Source organism: Hirundo rustica, chromosome 21, assembly GCF_015227805.2.
Source record: "Hirundo rustica isolate bHirRus1 chromosome 21, bHirRus1.pri.v3, whole genome shotgun sequence".
NCBI lineage: Eukaryota > Metazoa > Chordata > Aves > Passeriformes > Hirundinidae > Hirundo > Hirundo rustica.
This window is the reverse complement of record NC_053470.1, coordinates 9257034-9274806: the sequence shown is the minus strand read 5'-3', so window position 1 is coordinate 9274806 and position 17773 is coordinate 9257034. Positions and strand designations below refer to the sequence as shown.

At 44.2% G+C, this 17773-nt stretch overlaps 1 protein-coding gene across 5 annotated transcripts in view; it reads left to right on the top strand.

Moving 5' to 3' along the window:
- Positions 1 to 17773, top strand: part of GRIA3 (glutamate ionotropic receptor AMPA type subunit 3) — a 127495-nt gene that overhangs the window by 92518 nt on the left and 17204 nt on the right. For 3 of the 5 annotated variants that reach the window (XR_005703834.2, XM_040084234.2, XM_040084230.2), the window contains exons 12-14: positions 2881 to 3079; positions 16728 to 16975; positions 17535 to 17649. Coding sequence is in view for 4 of the 5 variants with exons in the window: in XM_040084234.2 (XP_039940168.1) it covers positions 2881 to 3079; positions 16728 to 16975; positions 17535 to 17649 (562 nt within the window). In the remaining variant the exon portion in view is untranslated. The remainder of the gene's footprint in view (positions 1 to 2880; positions 3080 to 16727; positions 16976 to 17534; positions 17650 to 17773) is intronic. The other 2 variants (XM_040084233.2, XM_040084231.2) reach the window with 1 other exon arrangement.

Genomic DNA, 17773 nt, shown 5'->3' with positions numbered 1-17773 from the left:
TTTCTTTGAAGTGACCTCAACTCTTCTGAGAACAGCCCTGGTCTCCATCTAGCAAGACCCCTCTCTTGCACGTGGGACCTCGGGGAAGTGCGTTTTTCATCAAGGGATCCCCTGTTCCCATCTTCTCCTGCCTCTCAGGTGGTCTTTGTCCTGTCTCTGTCTGACTTGGTTCATGCAGGTTGCCAGACCTCTGGGATGAGGTATTTTTTACCTTTCTCAGTGTGTAGGGTGCTGTCTGAACATGCAGCCTGGCACAAACTTTTATTGTTGCAGCAGTGGGAGCTTGAGGTTTCACTGGTTTGGAAAACGCTTGTGTTCTGCACATCTTCATCCTAGCAACCCATCTGTCCTACCAACAGAGGGGGCAGCTACCAATGCAAGTAAGATGTTTCCTATGGGAAACTATAGGGAAAATGAACACATAGTATTTATTCTCAATGCTTCCACTGAATTTATCAGAACACCCTGATAAGTCTTTTTTCATCTTTCTATTTCAAGACCTACCTTAAAGCAAGTGGGCCATGGGAACCTGGAAACTCCAGACAGAGCTTGTCCTGCTGTAAGGAAGTAGATGTTTCATCTGCTGGACCTGCTAGCCAGACCCCTCCTCAGTCTGGCTCTGAAATTGTCACATCACTGCCGGGAGAAGTTCAACTCCAGGTCTTCTCTGAAGATGGGAAGCGTGTAGTGAGGAAGGGAGCTAAAGGAGGATGAATTTCACCTGACATAGCTGTCTGAAAGCAATAGACTGTGGTTTTTAGTGTGGCATCTCGGTTCCCTGCAAAGTCATGAGACAGATGGACAACTTTAGATTTATCCCACACAACAGCAAGTGAGATAAATCTCCTTCTGAGGGTGTCAGGCTCTTCTGTTTTTCTCTGCTGGCTCCAAAGGAAGCCTTATGTGACAGGTACAGCAGGCACTGATTTGTAGTTGGAGAAAATAGTGTCAGCCCAAGTAAGAGGGTGTGAAGCTTTACCAAATAGCTAAAGCCAAGACCCTGCCCGTGAAGGAAGCTGGCCAAAAAGGCCTGCAGCCATCTGTAAAATCCCACTCACACGATCCCTACAAAGAATTTAGAGCAAGGTAGATAGATTCCTTAAGGCATTTTTCTGTATTTGTATTTCTGCAAATTCCCTTTGTAGCAACTCAGCAGCCTTGTGTTAGTGAGCACAAGGGCTGCGCGGCCCAAACTGAAGGTTGGAAGCCTTTTATCCTCTTGGGAGGCCCTCAGGAAAGGCAGGGAGGCCTTCCCACTTGTGGGTGATCTGGTGGATGTGTGCTTGCTCTGAGGAACCAGCCTTCATCTGCCCTCTCAGAGGGAACTGCTACTTTAGCTCCTTGGGCAGAGGAGAGTGGAGAGAACAGTGCTGTTTCACCTTTCTGCACATTCCTCTCACATATTTCAGCTTGAACTCTCTGTTTCTATTGTGTTGGTGGTTTTTTTCTTTGTTATGATCTTTAATGTTGGATGGATACATTTTTTGTTGGGTTGGGTTTTTCGTCTGTTTGTTTGTGGTTTTTTTCTGAATAATTTAATGGCATTTTTTAATGGCTCCGGCAATCTCAGGCTCTGGCCAAGACTGGGCAGTTTACCAGCACCCCCCACTGTGTGGGTGGGGTGGGGGCACGTCATGGGACTTTTGGTTTTTGCTTATCTCCATCTGTTGGTAGGACAACTTTTACCCACTGTCTGGGGATGGCACTGGGGGGCTTGAAGGAAACAAATAAACAGGTAAGAGTCTTCTATTTCTTCTCTTCACACAAACTGAGGACTGCAGCACCCAGGTTCCACCCAGATGTGTCTGGGATTGATTCTTCCCCTGTTGGTATCAGTAGAACTAAGGGAAAACATGAAATAGCTTTGTCTCAGCAGTTGAAATGATTCTTGGTAAACATGCTGTATTTGAAGAAGCAATGTACATGGCAGTGAAATTCCCCACCTGGCTGTGTGATGTGTCACTGCCATCCTTCAGCCCAGATCAAATGCTTTGGGGCTGATGTTCACTTGCTGTAAAGCATCAAGAGCTCTTGGCTGACAGCATCCAGACCTTCTGACCATTAGGCATTTTGCAATTACGTGTTTGCAAATAGGCTTTTTCTGAAGTACTTATGGAATCCCTTTAAAACAACAACAACAACAAAAACCACCAAAGACCGCAACAAAAACTAAACATGATTTTTTTTCTGTTTCCTTCTCTGTTGCTCTGGTGCTTATAAAGCACTCTGTTGCACTGGTGCTTATATGCTTGACTTGGAACAGTGCAACATGCAAATTTTAATTAACATAAAACATAAACCAAACCAGCCTCTCTTCTCAGTTCAATATGCAGATTCAGTTTATAATTCCTGCTTGGTTTTGATGAGAGAAGGATACTGGATCATTTTTGGTACATTCTTTCGCATGTTTACTCAGATTCCTTTTTGAAGTTTACTGTATGTTACATTTTGGGAGTATATGCAGTAAAAGGTGCTTTTGTGTCCTCCAAGCTGGGCAAAGGGACATGACACTGGCATATCCCAGCACAGGGGAAGGCTGGACATGCAGACACAACAAAAATCTTCTGGCAAATGCCTTCTCCAGCAAAGGATTTGTGGAAGTCAGAAGAGCTTGTTCCTCTCCTCAAATGAATTATCTCTTAATTTACGATTCTTGTTTCCACTGAAAGACCACAAAAAGAGTTGTACTAGGTAAGACCAGGTGTGCACTGATTTTTCATTTCTGAGGAAGGTTATCAGGAGCTGGCTCACAGTCCACTTGTTCACAGACACCTGGAAGATCTGGACAAGAGGGTTTTTCATGTGAATTTCTCTTCAGTGAATAAAGAAAAAAACAAGGATTGTGTTCAAAGCAGTTTAATGCTGTGTGTTTTTCTGTAGATCTCTCTCAGGGCGAATTGTCGGAGGAGTCTGGTGGTTCTTCACTCTCATCATTATCTCTTCCTACACTGCTAATCTCGCTGCCTTCCTCACGGTGGAAAGGATGGTTTCACCCATAGAGAGTGCAGAGGACCTGGCTAAACAAACTGAAATAGCCTATGGCACTTTGGATTCAGGCTCAACCAAAGAATTCTTTAGAGTAAGTGTTGAATCTCCCTTAAGTGCCTAATATGTGGGTTTCCATTGCTTGATTTTACCCAATTGTAATAGCTGTCCTGGTGAAAGCTGCTTTGTGCAATCAGGACAGGCCTGAGTACAGATTTTAATATCAAAAGGCATTTTGTCAAAAGTGGGTGGTTTTGCTTAACCTGAAAGATCTTGAGATGGAAAACCCATCTCTGCTGTCACGGGAAGGGTTTTGTAACGCCAGTTTCAGAGCCTTGGTCTCATAAGCAGTAATACAGTTGTTGGCACAATATTTAGCAGAGAAAACTCTTGTAAAGAGTGATGCTCTTGACCTACTTGCTGTGCATGCCCAGCTGGCAGCTGGTGATGCCACCCGACCTCGGTGCTCACTTGTCAGCATGCAGGGGGAGGGAGCCAGTGCTGCTGCTCATTCTGGTGGAGCACTGCTTGCTGCCATTGCTGTGGTTCTTTGCTCCCCTGCACCTGTATCTGAGTCGGGTAAGAACTGTGTACCCCACAAGTCGAGTTTTTTTCACCTTGGTTAGGGAGATGTGGGCTTTGCAGCATTTGGGGGTAGAGGCAGGTGCACTTTTATTTAAGATCATCCTTTCTTTCTCCTCTTGCCAAGCCACAGGCTGAACTGCAGAGAGTTTGGTGAGAGGCATTAGGAACTCTAAATACGATCTCAGTCCGCTTTTATGTCTCTGAAAATGCTGTCCTGAAAAGCTCTTATTTCTGTTCTTTGCAAGGGTGAACTGGAATGCTCAGGCCTTTCAGGGAGCTCTTGGTTCTCTCGCAGCAGTGCCAATCAGATGCCATTCAAACCAACATTTCTTTTGTATAGAAGAGTGGTCAGTGCTGCAGGACTAATTACTGCCTGTCATGCATACTGGCCAGGTGCAAGCAGGAGGGAGGAGGGAGACAAAAAACCCCTTGCTGCTCTAGGCTGATGAAATACTGAGGGCTCCTTGGAGAAGTACTCAGGGCTCCTTGAATTTATTTAAAATTTCAATACATGACTGCACACACACATACATGTACATAGACATCTAATGTAAACCTGAAAGGGAAAGCAAAGGTATTTCATGCAGCTTTTGCACTCCGCCTGTAATTTCTTTATATTAAAAGAGATACTCAGTGGTTCTTAATTAAGTGTGGTAACAGGTACATTACAACAGTTTCTATTTGTGTTAAAATTCTGTGAGATAAACATTGACCTTGTAGGGGTGACATTAGTGTATAAAAAATTTTATTCTGCTTAATTATCAACTCAAGACAGTATTATCTCTACAGCAAAAATGAGTTGAGTGAACCTGTCAAAAGAGGTAGCACAACTTGTTTAGAAATAATGGTGCTGTTTATACTCACTATACTGATCTTAGGGGGAAAAATGTCTTCTTTTGACTATCTTGTTACAGTTCATATAGAAAGAGGGATTGTATCGGGATGTTCCTCAATTTCCTTAATAGTTTGACACAACAAGGAAATCCCTTCTCAGGGAGAGATCAAAGGAATGAGTGTTTCCTGTGAAAAGATACAAAGTCTGGTAAATGTATGAATGCTTTGTTGTGTTGCTAATAATCTTAGATGAGCTGTGTCTCTCTGCCGGCAATGGGTTGTAAAAAAAAGGGTTGTAAATGAGCTGATCTGTCAGGAGCTGCCAGCTCCATCAGGCCAGGACAGGAGTTGGATGAGCATGGACAAGAGAAGAGCCCCAGCAGTGTGAAGAAAGCTGTATGAGCCAAGTGGGAGGAAGAATGAGCCCTGAGTGTGCTTCTCTCTCTTTGGCATTCTCAAGGCACACAACATAATTTCAGTTGTATTAACTTTTGCAGGGTAATTCATTTGAATAGAGTGATGCATCCATGAAAGTGTTGTAATTAGAGTCGTCTTTAGTTGATTTGAAAAGGGCAAAAGCTTTGCCTTAGAATAAATGCGCACGTTCACATAAATACTTCATTGTGCAATCTTTATTAGTTACTTAATTAGATGGTGAAGGTGGCTGGAACTTGAAATAGCTTAGAGGACTCTTGCTTTCTGAAGTCCTGCAACACAGACTGCACCTCTGTTTTCTAGGGGAGTTGCTCTCCCTTGGCATCTCTTTTCACCCTGCTACCAGAGGCATCAGTGGGGGTGACCGTGCTCTTAGCTGGAAAAAGCCCTGAGTTCTCCTGAGTACAAGGTGATGTTTATCCCCTGTATAAGGGGAATATGCTCCACCCATTTTCCTCCAGCATTTTGCTGCTTTTAACAGCAGTTAGCTGAGTAGCTCATGATCATTTACTCAGTGAGAAAGGAGTAGCTTGGCTTTATAGCTGGGCCATGGCTTCACACAGGAGGTTCTCTCCAAGATCCCATTAAGAAGCTTGGATGGGTATATCTCTTTCTAGAGCAGTAAGGTTAAGATGTTTCTCAGGGATACTGATCAGATACTGATCTTAACGGCAGCTGTTGGCCAGTGGAAGGTGCTAGACTGACAGTAGAAAGGAAGAATTGCCTCCTGATGCATAAAGGGATGACATGTGAGCTTCAGTTCCCCAGTCTTGTCTGCACGTGCTAGAAGGAGCTCTGTTAGAACCTCCAGGCCATGGCTTCCATCTGCCAGCCCCATTTACACACAAGATCACTTTTGAAGGGTTTTTTTACCACGTGAATACCTGAAACTGGACTGATGCCAGCCTCTCAATTCAGATGAACAGATGGTAATGACTTTGAGACACTTAAGACCTGGGCAGACTCCAGCTCATGACCTATTTTCCAGTCTTGTTTCCCTAAAAATTTCAGGGTCTCCGAGCAGATGCTCTCCCAGCTCTGGGGGCTGAGCTGGATATACCATTGCTGCCCGAGGCTTGTACAGCCACTGCTGGTGCTGTGACAGTGCTCTGAGTGTCCCTGCAGTGCTCTCACAGTCCCAAAATTGCTCTCACAGTCCCAGCACTGCTCCCACAATTCCAACCAGATCTGGTATGTTTTAACAGTTTTGCAGCAGACACTGTTTACACTCCTCACTTGTTGGTGATTGCTTGTATAAGGGCATTTGTCCTCCCAGTATATCTAAGATTCAGAGGAGCCTTCCTGTATTCTCATGGTTGTTGCTTGTTTCTGCTCAGAAACTTGTTACATTTTGCACTAATTAGCTAATAAAGACATTTAAATGGCAATCAATAGATTACATCAATTCCCTTTTGGCTTTCAGAGGGCACTCATCCATATTGAAAAGAAGAAGAACCTCTCCTGACATATTTATTAACACATGGCCTCAGATTAAGGACTCCAAAATTCCTCTTTCTCGAAGGTTGGTGAAGGCCTGTATGAGAAAGAAGTGTTAAATCCCTAAGCTACTTTTAAGGGTAAATCTGTTAGAATTAACATCTTCTAATACATTCAGTTAAACCTTCAACATATCTGAGCAGCTTATCAAATCAATATAATGCCATTTAATCCAAATTTAGCGCTGAGCCTAAGTAATACCACACTCTAATACTTTTTACAGTGTGTGTTTGATCATTGACAAACACAGCTGACCTGCTAGTACACTTCACTGAGAACTTCTGTAGTTAATCAGTTAACTAAATTAAGGAGAAAATAAGATCTCACATGAATGTTATTTTATTGTAGAAGTTTTTCTTTGCATATTTCTCAGCACAAATTTAAGGATGCCCCCAGCCAAACAACTCAGCTACCAAGTGGCTCTCCCATGCCTCGTCTGGAATGACTTGCTGCCCTGAAGTCAGTTCCTGATTTTTCTTCCTGAAAATGTCATTAATTGCCAGATCTGTTCAGTAGAAAGGTCAAAGATCCTTTGGGCATGACTGTTGTTCCATCTCTTACAGTTGGTTCATCAGTTTCCTCAAAAAGTGATTCTTTGCAAACCAAGCAGATGTGAGTCCTTTTCTGAACTTTGTACATAAAATACATATAAACCCTCAGTTTTTAAGACTGAGGAAGTCGTGCTAAGGGTGGTCCCTTAAGATGTTCCCCATTTTGGTCTCTTCTTGGTTTCAAATCAGAATAGTTCAGCAGGGACAGATAGAAAAGCATGAGACGCTCTAGCCAGAGGCTTTGCATTTCTGGTTGCCCATACTGAGAAGAGGTGCTTTGTCATGCAAACAGCTGTCAGAAAAAGCTGCAAGTGGGAAGGGGAGTGGTGAGGCATCTCTTGAAAAGAAACCTAAGTAACAAGTCGTTTAGCTGGTAAAACTAAAGGCAGCATAGAAAACAATGTTCGAAGGCAAAGAAAAAAACACCAGGCACATCAGCACCAAAAAAGAAAATTAACATTTATCTGAAAGAACAGCAAAGAACAAACGAACTCCAAATTCTGTTGAAATTAAAAGCAAACATTCCTTTAACCCATCAAAAGGATTTCGAAATACTTTCAGCTAAAAGCACATAGAGTAAGTCAGGGCTCCCCTCCTGTCCATCGAGCCTTGTGCTGGGCTGTGTGCGGAGGGGCTGTGGTGGCCTCAGTGTCCCTTGGCCCCCAGCTGGCAGCGCGCAGAGAGCTTTCCCCGTTCAGGTGCCTCGGAGTGTGGCAGATGAGGCCGATGCCAGTCGGGCAGCCAGGGAGGAGCACAGCTCCATCCCAGAGCCTCGGGAGAGAACCAGGAATTGGGCCCTAATGCATTGGGAAGCACCGGTGTGTTACACCCCGTTACAAGTTAAAGAGCTCATTGCTTTCCTCTGATGATAAGGTGGTGTGAAGACGAGAGGGAAATAAATTCCACGAGCAAGCAGTTTAGGTAAGGAGAAGCCTTGGATTATACACCCATAGCTGCCCCACGATTTTTATGCATTCTGTGCAATCAAACTATATTGGGATCATAATTAGAGCCTGTTAAAAACACCATTGTGAACTCTGTGCACACAGCACTAAGGGTTTCATCTGTAGTTAAATTCTTTGATTTTTAATTTCAAAATGTATTTTGCTAGTGAAGATGAAGGACTTGTTTCTAACACAGCTGCCATACAGAGGCTTTGCTTTTGCCTTGGGATAAAACTATGATTAGCAGTTTGGAGCTTTCTGTGCTCTTGACATTGAGCAAAACAACGCAGTCATCATAACAAATTCCTGACGAAAATATTGAAGTGTGATTGTATTTATGGGCTTTAAAGAATAGAACATCACAGAAAAGTGGTAGCTTCAAAGATGAGTTTTATAGATCTGAGATACGCAATGTGGCAGTGGTTAATCATAAAAAGTACTATAGTTTAACTGTTTTCAACGCAGAAGGTGTGAAAATTTTATTCACCCATATATTTTCTCTGCCTTCCCCCTTGTGATATAGATGGGAGCATGTACAAATATTAAAAGGTGAATGAATGTGTGCAGAGAGATCAGAGCCTCTGCACTGCATGGGTGATAGATGGTCTGCTTGTGGGGTTCGTTTAATCTCTTGAACCTCCTTTCTGCCACATAGCCAACAGGCAGTTTTAAAGGCAACAGGAAATCAAATGTGACATAATTGCAAAAGAAATGGTTTCCCATGAAGTGATCTAATGTCTTTAGGCCTATAGATTCGAGAGGAAAATGTATCCTTACAGGAACTAAAATTAACAGCTCATCCATCATCCACTCCCTGGAAAAGAAGCATTTGAATAGCGCTGGGCCTAAGGTAGCTGGACCATTTTGCTAATTTCAGCAGGCAAGCCAGGATTTAGCAAAGCTTTCAGTCAACACTTAGTAACAAATATTCGACTAAATCTCTCCATTATCTCCAATAACAGATGGCATTTGTCTATCAGCTCTTGTGTTTGTGGTTTAGGCTTTCCACCTCACCTGTGTCTCCATACCATCCAGCAGTCACCCTCTGTAAGAGCAGGGCTGTGGTCCTGGGGGCCAGGTATGAGAGGGGCTGCAGCCCATGAGAAGCTGCACACAGCAGCAGTGGGTCGATGCTGCAACCATGTCTGTACCACAGAGGCAAAGCAGAGAGTGCCTGGAGGGGAAAATCACTTGCTGTTTGAATGCTCTGCTTTTTGGAGAGGAGCTCTATGATAATGATAATGACATTGCTCAAGACAGCAAGGACCCTGCTTTTTCAAGTCTCTACTACTTTATGTAATGCTGCTGTGTCACATTAGTACATGCTAATTAGAGATTCATTTAAGATACATGGGTGCTGATAAATGACTCACCGCACTGCTAGTGTTACTTTTGCATAATTAGAAACTACCATGAAGGTTTAGAAACTCCAGTGATGTTAATATGAAACATCCCTTCTTGCAGTCCGTTGGGATTTCTCCATCATTGCCTGTATATTGGCCTTTTCTGTCTAGAGCTGAAACCTCATTAGACCTGACAGTGTTCAGATCATGTGCTGGAAATGCCATTCCCTGTTAATTTATTACAGGCCAAATCCAGGCAGGGCTGGTTGTGCTGCTCAGTTGCCCAGACAAGACAACTCTGCTGAATGTCACTGCTGGAAAGATGCCCCTTGGCCTGAAGGCTGACATAAGCCTCCCTCCAGCCAGCTGAGCATGTGCTGCTCCTGCTCCCCGGGCAGACAGACAGACAGACAGACAGGTTGACCCCGCACAGCTGTCCAGATCCCTGGCATGTGCCACCCAGCCCCTGTTACCCCCCTGGCACTGCTTCCTCGGGGTGAGCGCTGCCTCTGTCCCTGAGTCACAGAGGATTTACAAAGGCAGCTTACCTCTGGTAAAGACTCATTTTAATTTCCCAATCAGCATTGCAACAAGGAGGAATGGATGGCAGCAATAAAGTGAGGAGGTGAATATAGTCTGAAGTTCAGTATTGTGCCAGGAAAGGACGTCTTAAAATCTTGATTTCCATTCTGCTGCTCACACTGTTAGTGACATGTCAGCAGCGTCTGGTTGCAGCCGGAGTGACTCTGCGCTTGTCTGTTTGCGTGAGCAGAGCTCGCTGCAGAAAGGGTGCCTGGTAAAGCAGCTACAGCACATCACCCTCCTGCTGCCAAAGGTCACAGTTTGAAAAGGACCAGGGAGAAAGTCTCAAAACACAACTCCTAAAATATTGTATTATTTCTGTAAGGCGCCCTATTTTGTAATCAGGCCACTCTCTGTGTCAGGTGTGGACAAACTAATGATGTTGAAGCTTGGAGGGGTTTTATTAGGCTGCGTTCCCAGGTTTTTGGGTGGGCAGCACTGCTGTGGATTGTTCTTCTCCACCATCACCACCCCACTAGCCCCATGCTGGACTCCCCATCTCTCAGCCCCATGCAGGGGTAGTCTGCATCTTGTCATAGGGGATCCTAGGGAAAAGCAGCAGCCCAGGAGTTTGCAGGCCTTATCCTCCTGCTCTCTGGGCTTCATTTGCCCCAACTGGGAAAGAAAAATGCCATTTCTAAAGCCTAAGTTATCATTTGAGCAAGAAATCAGCATGACAGTGTCTCCCATCACATGCTTGGCTGCAAAATATTATTCACCAGGTCACCCTTTCTTTTACATGTGTGTTCCTGCAAACATACAGACTAGATTACATATGCATGCTTGAACCTTGCTTTTCTGTGGCATCCCACAAATTCATAAACTCTGGGTAGACATTGGTAGACTTGGGGTTTGGCCTTGCCAGAAGAGAAATGCTCTGACCTACTTTCTTCTGCTGAGAATGTCATAAAAGCAGGAGGTTCTCGTAATGATGGGATTGATTTTTCTGTCCATATAGGTAAGTAAATTGCTGGCATCACAAGTTATCTGTGGCTAAAAGCAGTGACATTGATCTATTAGACTCTGCCCTATGACCTTCAGTAAATGACATCTCTGCTTTCATGTCCTCACTGGGGAAAGGGGACTAATGGTGCCCTCTGGCCTTCATGAGACCTATTTTTACCTCCTCAGTAAAGAGCTTGGAAATCTCAGGCAGAGGGACCTTACTAATAATATTTATCATGTTCTTATGTAGTATCATCATTAGGGTGGCCTCCATGTGCTCCAGAGCTAAGATTGGGCTGGGGCCTCCCACCAGTGTCCCTCAGTCCCCCCCAGAGGCAGCTGTGCCAGGGATGATTCAACATCAGGCTTGGAGGGGAGTGGAAAGGCATCCCATCAAAGCCAAATTCAAACAGCAAACACAGTGGTGCCACTCCATTGCAATTTGCCATATTAGAAGTTCAATCAAGCAGCTAAACCCAGTGGATCTCAGTAAGGCCCAGGCCAGGCAGCAGCAGTGGTACCAAGGCAGTCTCTTGGCAGTTTTGTCATTCGTGTTTAGTAGCTTGCTTTTAAATGGTTCATAAGCTCCTGGACTCATTAGCTGCTGCAGAAGAGCTAATTGCACACATGGAGGAAAAGCATTGAGTGATGATAATGAAGCTACAGTTCACACTTAACTGCCCAAGTTCATCCCAGTGAGGTGTGCATCTGTACAAAGTGAGGTGTGCATCTGTATAAAGGCAGCATGAATTATTCAGATTAAATACCTGCACTGGTTTTAGTATGGACCTTTGTGTTTTATATCAGCAACATCTGTCTGACCTCAGGGCTGTAAATCTCCCTTGTTAAGGAGCTGTAATGTGGTCATAGGGCCCGTGCAGCACAGGAGAGTGGTAAATCTGCTGCTTTAGGACCTTTACTGATGTCTCTGCCTACCTTTATGTGTGTGCTGTAGTCAGGATGCTCCACTTGCTTTTTTATTTTGCTGCACTTTGTTTATCACTCTTTGTTTTGAAGGCAAAGAAAATAACATCAGTATAATCTAAATTTTTTAAAGTATAAAACAGAATGACTGGATGATCAACAACCCTCACCTATAGGAGAAGATTCGAGCTTGACTGCTGGGAAATCATAAGAAATTAAGGACCATTTAAATATTTTTTAATAAAATAATCCCAATGGGGTACACAAGGAGACTTTGAAGAAGTCCTACGAGTTGTGGAGGAGGTGGTAGGGAGAGTTAAATATTCTAAACTAGGCAAAGGACGTCCCTATAACATACTTTAACTACAAAGGAGAAATGTTGCTTCCTTCAAACAGACAGGACAGCTTCACCCCTACTCAGTAGTGGAGGAGGTGACACAGTGTCACTTTTAGCCGAAGTGTGAGACAGATGTCTGCAGAGGGGGAAGGAAATCCGTTCATTGGGAGAAAGCTTCATATTTTAGAGCTAAATGTAACCAATGTCAAGGAATTGTCCAAGGTGTGCTGTAGTATCATCATTAGGGTGGCCTCCATGTGCTCCAGAGCTAAGATTGGGCTGGGGCCTCCCACCAGTGTCCCTCAGTCCCCCAGTTTTGCTGGGTATCTCCAGGTGATTTGGGATGTGCAAAAGTGAAACCAAGGCACCAGGTCTAGCTCAGCTGGAGCCATGTGGGTGCTGGGTTTTTTGCTTGTTGGATGGATTGAAGAAATAGCTGCAACTGAGGCAAACCTGTCTCCTTCCCATGCCTGTGTGACTCACCCAGCCCTGACTGGCCACGCTTTTGGGTGTTACCACACACTCTGGGAGATTTTTCATTTCACTGCTGGAGCCAACCACACGTCAAAACTAGGAGAATTGGAATGAAAGACAGTGTTAAAATTGTGGACTGATGGAACTGGCATTTTCTCTTCAAACGAATGCATTGCTACCCAGAAGCAACGTGTATTTAGGTGCCAATTAGTAACGGGCCAAGTGCAGTGAGTCCTTGGCATGAGAGCTGCTGGCTCTCCTGACACAGAACAGAGGTGCCTGCACCGTTGGCTGTGGTGTTTGTGGCTTTTACTTCTGCATAAAATAGCCAAATAAAGAAAGAAAAAAAAAGCCAGCATTATTGACAAAGCAAAGGCCAGTTCTATTTATATCTGCAGTAAGGCTGCGATAATGAAAAGACGCTTTAATGTGTCTCAGAGCCTAGATGAAACACTGAAAATGTTGCTTTTAAGAAAAAAATTATAATAATATCCCCTTGAAATCCCAAGGAAATGCATGTGGCGGACTTCTGGAGAGCAGTATCAAAGAAATAGGAGTTGCAGAGCATAGGAAGTTACTGCAGCTAAGGGCTTTGAATTGGCTTAAATCTTTGCTTTTAAGTTTTTTTTTTCCCTAAGTATCTCTTTCAAAGTAACTCTTTATTGACAGGGAAAATATTTTACTGCCACTGAACTCTAGCAACAGTGCAGATCTGTCAGACCTTGCCTTATTTTGTAGTGTAAATCCTTTCTCCGTGGTTGCTTCTGCTGTCTGGCCCCTCTTATGGGTGTCAGACTCCTAGGGGCACTGGGAGAGGCAGTGTGAATGTCTGCAGAGGGGGACAGATGGGTAAGAATGTTCTTTCAACACAGGATTTGGAGTTTTACAGTTAGGGAAGACATTTTTCTTTTTTGTTGAGGCTATTGGGGAAAAACTGGGAAAAAAAATTTACTGAGAATACCATCCATCATTTCATCCCGTTGCAACTTTGACCAGCTTTAATCAGCTGGTAGTTTCATGGCATTGAACAGGTTCAAAATACGGCTCCAGGAACAGAAAATGCCCTGGAGCATTTTCATGGCATTGAACAGGTTCAAAATACGGCTCCAGGAACAGAAAATGCCCTGGAGCATTGCTGAGCACGTGTGCAGGTGTCACAGCTCATCTGGTGGCACTGTCCCTTTCTCCAAGAAGCCACATCATAAGTAATTACTTTCACCTTATTATGAATTTGCATGAATGGCAGCAAAAAGCAGCACTAACCAAGCAGGACTCAGTGGCCAGAGCCCATCACATCCCTGGTCCTCTCTCTCAGGACCCCTGGGATCCTCAGACTGTGCTCCAAAACCAACACATGCCTGATGCATTTTAGATCAACCTTTCCCAGTCAACACATGCTTTGTTCATTTCTAGCTTGAATTTTTGTCTACTTCTACTACATCAGACTGCTATTTTTATTTAGTTACTTTGATAATAACAAGATAATATGAAAATTTCAGTTGGCAGAAGAAGAGGTGGGCAATGACCATATAGAAATGGGAACTGGTTTTTAACTACATCATCCAGAAGAGTTAAATGAAGGCAATAGACTATAAAGCTTAGGCTATTTGTTGAAGTTGAAGAGATATCAGGTTTTCAGTTGTAGAATTTGGTTTTCTGAAGCATGTGTGATGATATTCACCCTTTGGAACAGGGAACATGCTTTGTTTGGACCATGTGCAGCCCTGAGCATGCTGTTGGCACTCAGCAGACCACTGTCATTATCAACAATGCACAGATGTACTGGCCATTGCTTTCAGGTGGTCAGGACAGGCGGAAAGAGTATGAAAGAACTTATTACAGACAGGTATTCAAGTGTGAGTGAAAAGATTGAAAGGAAAAGAAATTCTGGTTTATGTGGGTAATTAGAGGCACAGTCTGCAGAGGAAAACGAGCAAAAGTGTATGTAGTGCATGCACAATTTAGAAGGTGCATGACTTCAGGTTGCTGAGAGCTATAAAGACTGAAGATAGTTTTTTTACCTTCCTTTTGTCCCTTGGGTGCCTATTTGCAAATAGAAATAGCCAGGTGTGCTTGTATTATTTATGTTGAAAGAAGGTGAAGGTTGAGAGGAGCGGAAACTATGAAATTATGGTACGCCAGGATTGCCACTGCTCCTGCAGTGTCTGTGTTGGCTCTTCTGTGTTCCCTTTCTGCCCAGGAGAGCTGCACAAGAAGGGCTGGCAGGCTGGCCATGGGCCTGGGACACTGCCTGCAGTGCCACCTGCTCAGGTGCACAGCTGTCACCTGCTCTGCTGCCCACAGGGCACAGGCGTGGTGGCAGCCACCGAGAATGACAGTCACCACCTCCTGGCACTTCCGGTATCCCTGGGGTGCCCACAGCCCCTCTGGCAGGTTCCTGGGAGCTGTGCAGTGCCCTGGGCAGCTCCCAGCGGGGCAGATGAGGAAATGCCCTCATACATTAAGAGGGTTGTTGGAAAAGGAGGAGATCCAAGTCAGTGTGCTCAGAGAGGGCACCTCCAGCAGGCAGTGACAAAGTGGCTCTTGGGGTGTTCTGACTGCCAGCCCAAGGGTGCCTGGCCCTGAGCCCTAGTGAGATTCCCTCCTAGGGTGCCATCCATGGTCCTGCAGTCAGCTGAGGCTCAGCATTCCCTGCCAGGCAGTCCCTGCCACACTCAGCTTCAGAGCCACCATCCTCATCTCAGGCTATTGTTTGCTGTTGCAGGGGAAGGTCAGGAAAATCCAGATCGCTTCTTTCAACTGTGTGAGGACCATTCCAGGCCCCAGTTATATCCCTCTCTGTCCTGATACTGGGCAAACAAAACCGTACAGCCTCTCTTTAGTCAGGAGATGCTCTGACTTGTTTTTCATACCCACCACCCAGCCAGCTTCTCTTGTAACTGGGCTGTATTGTTGTCACTCTGATTTCCTGTTGTCAGCTGGGCTGATTTTAATTGGTTTGCATTTTCAGTTATTTTTCAGTTCATCAGGAAGGATAAAATAAAATCCTACCCTCCATGCTCCTCTCTATCCACCGTAGCACCACCAGCTGGGCATGTTGATCTGTGGAGAAGTACAGGCAGGGCTTACTCCCTGGGAAGTGTTTGGAGGCCAGTTGTTAAGCATTACATTATTCAAAATGCATTAAATTGTCCTGAATGAGGACGAAACATGTCTTGATCATCAAGCTGATAGACATTAGCAGTATTCCACCACAAGTTTGCTACATTTGAACTAGATTTAGCTACTGACTGCTTCATTCCTATTCCGCAAGGAAAGCTGTGGACAAGGAACTGGCAAGGAATAGAGGGCATAAATTTGAAGTACCCACAACTTAGACTAAAAGTCTTATATAAATCCTCAGGATTTCTAGACTTTGGAGAAATGCAGTTGGCATTACTGCCTTTGTTGACCAAGCAGGAAAGTTTAACCGGTAGTCCAGGCTACAGATTCTTGACAGGCTGGAGATGGCTTTGAGATCTGAGGGTGGCTTAAATGTTACTGGTGGGGAAGAGTGAGAAGGGTAAGTAACACATTTCTTACCATTTCCAGGTTTACAAAGATTGTATGATGAGCTAGAGGCTGTTAGGGTTTGCTCAGTCTCAAAACAGGGAAATCAGGAAAAAATAGTTGGGTGACAGGCAATTAACCAGTGATTTTTTCAGCTTATTGCTAATATTTGTGTTTGCTGTCTTTTAGGAAAATGAGAAACCAAGTTTTGAATATTTGACTATTGATTCATAAAAGATTTTGTAATTACTATTTCTGTCTCTCGTTTGAGCGTCTCTGTTGGCAGCCACTAAAATGTCATGGTCTTCTGTGTCATAGACCTGCCATCGCCACTGTGAAGAACACGCTCCTCCCTTGAAACTTGTAATAAGCAAAAGCCAGCCCTTCCTAGCTGCAGTTAGTGAAAAAAACCCAATGCTAAGGATTTGTGTGAAGAGCAGAGGCTCCTTTTGCATCTGTTAGTCATGATGGTTGAGCTGGGATTTCCCATCCTCCCTCTGGCTCGGTGCGGAGGAGCACAGAGCAGGAGCCAAGGCTGGCATGGGCACGCACCGTCACTCATTCCGAGGCCGCCAGTTACTCAGCAATCAGTAGAATTTGCTTCTCCCTCCCCGAACATTGTGTTGTTTGGTCTTTGTTCAGGGGGCGAGCTATCCTCGGCTTTTTCTATCTGTTAGTCTTAATCAGTTACAGGGTGTCATTATCCCTCTAAGCCAGCTAAGCCCAAGGAATTCAGCCTTGCCAACGTGACTCTTCATTTCTCTCCTTTCATCTCTCCCAGAGGTCAAAAATAGCCGTGTATGAGAAAATGTGGTCGTACATGAAGTCGGCCGAGCCCTCGGTGTTCACCAAGACGACGGCGGATGGGGTGGCGCGGGTGCGCAAGTCCAAGGGCAAGTTTGCCTTCCTGCTGGAGTCCACCATGAACGAGTACATCGAGCAGCGCAAGCCCTGCGACACCATGAAAGTTGGAGGCAACCTGGATTCCAAGGGCTATGGTGTAGCAACCCCCAAAGGCTCAGCATTAAGGTGGGTGGAATAATATAACAATATCCATGTTGTTATAGTATTCCACCTACCCTGATGTATTGTGTTGTCATTTTCTTTCTTGTGGATTTTGAGGTAACTTAAAAGTTTAAAATCTTCAATATTCCATGGAGTTAAATAAGACGGTAAATTATGGTTTCATTTATTTAATGGATCCATTTTTTTTGTGTTCTCTTCGTGTTGTCCTCTCTGATTGTTTGTTGCTGTTTTAATTTTGCAGTTCAATGGCTTTTTCAATTTAAATGGTAAAAGCCAAGTTAACCTGCCATATGTGACGAATGTTAACTGCATGATGTGGTGTTCTTGTTACTTTTTTTCTCAAAGACGATTTCCCCATCCCGCACACTTCAGTTTTGAGCAAATGTTATCCTCCATGCCACCTTCCAATATTTAACCCTGTATTTGCTGTACAGACATTTTGATAGCTCCACGTTCTGTGAAATTTTAGCCAATTTGTCCTCTTGTGCTCCTTTTTTTATACGTTACGATTTCCTAAGCATTTGTGCATTTTTTCTTACAAGTTATGTTTTATCGTTTCAAGAAATGCTGTTAACCTGGCAGTATTAAAACTGAATGAGCAAGGCCTCTTGGACAAATTGAAAAACAAATGGTGGTACGACAAAGGAGAGTGCGGCAGCGGGGGAGGTGACTCCAAGGTCAGCCTCAATGTCACCACAATCGGGTACCTTAGCAAAGAGTAATCGGCAAGGCTGTTATTTTGCTTCTCAAGAAAAAAAAAATCAAAAAAATAGCAGATGAAAACTTTCACTAATTGTGGTG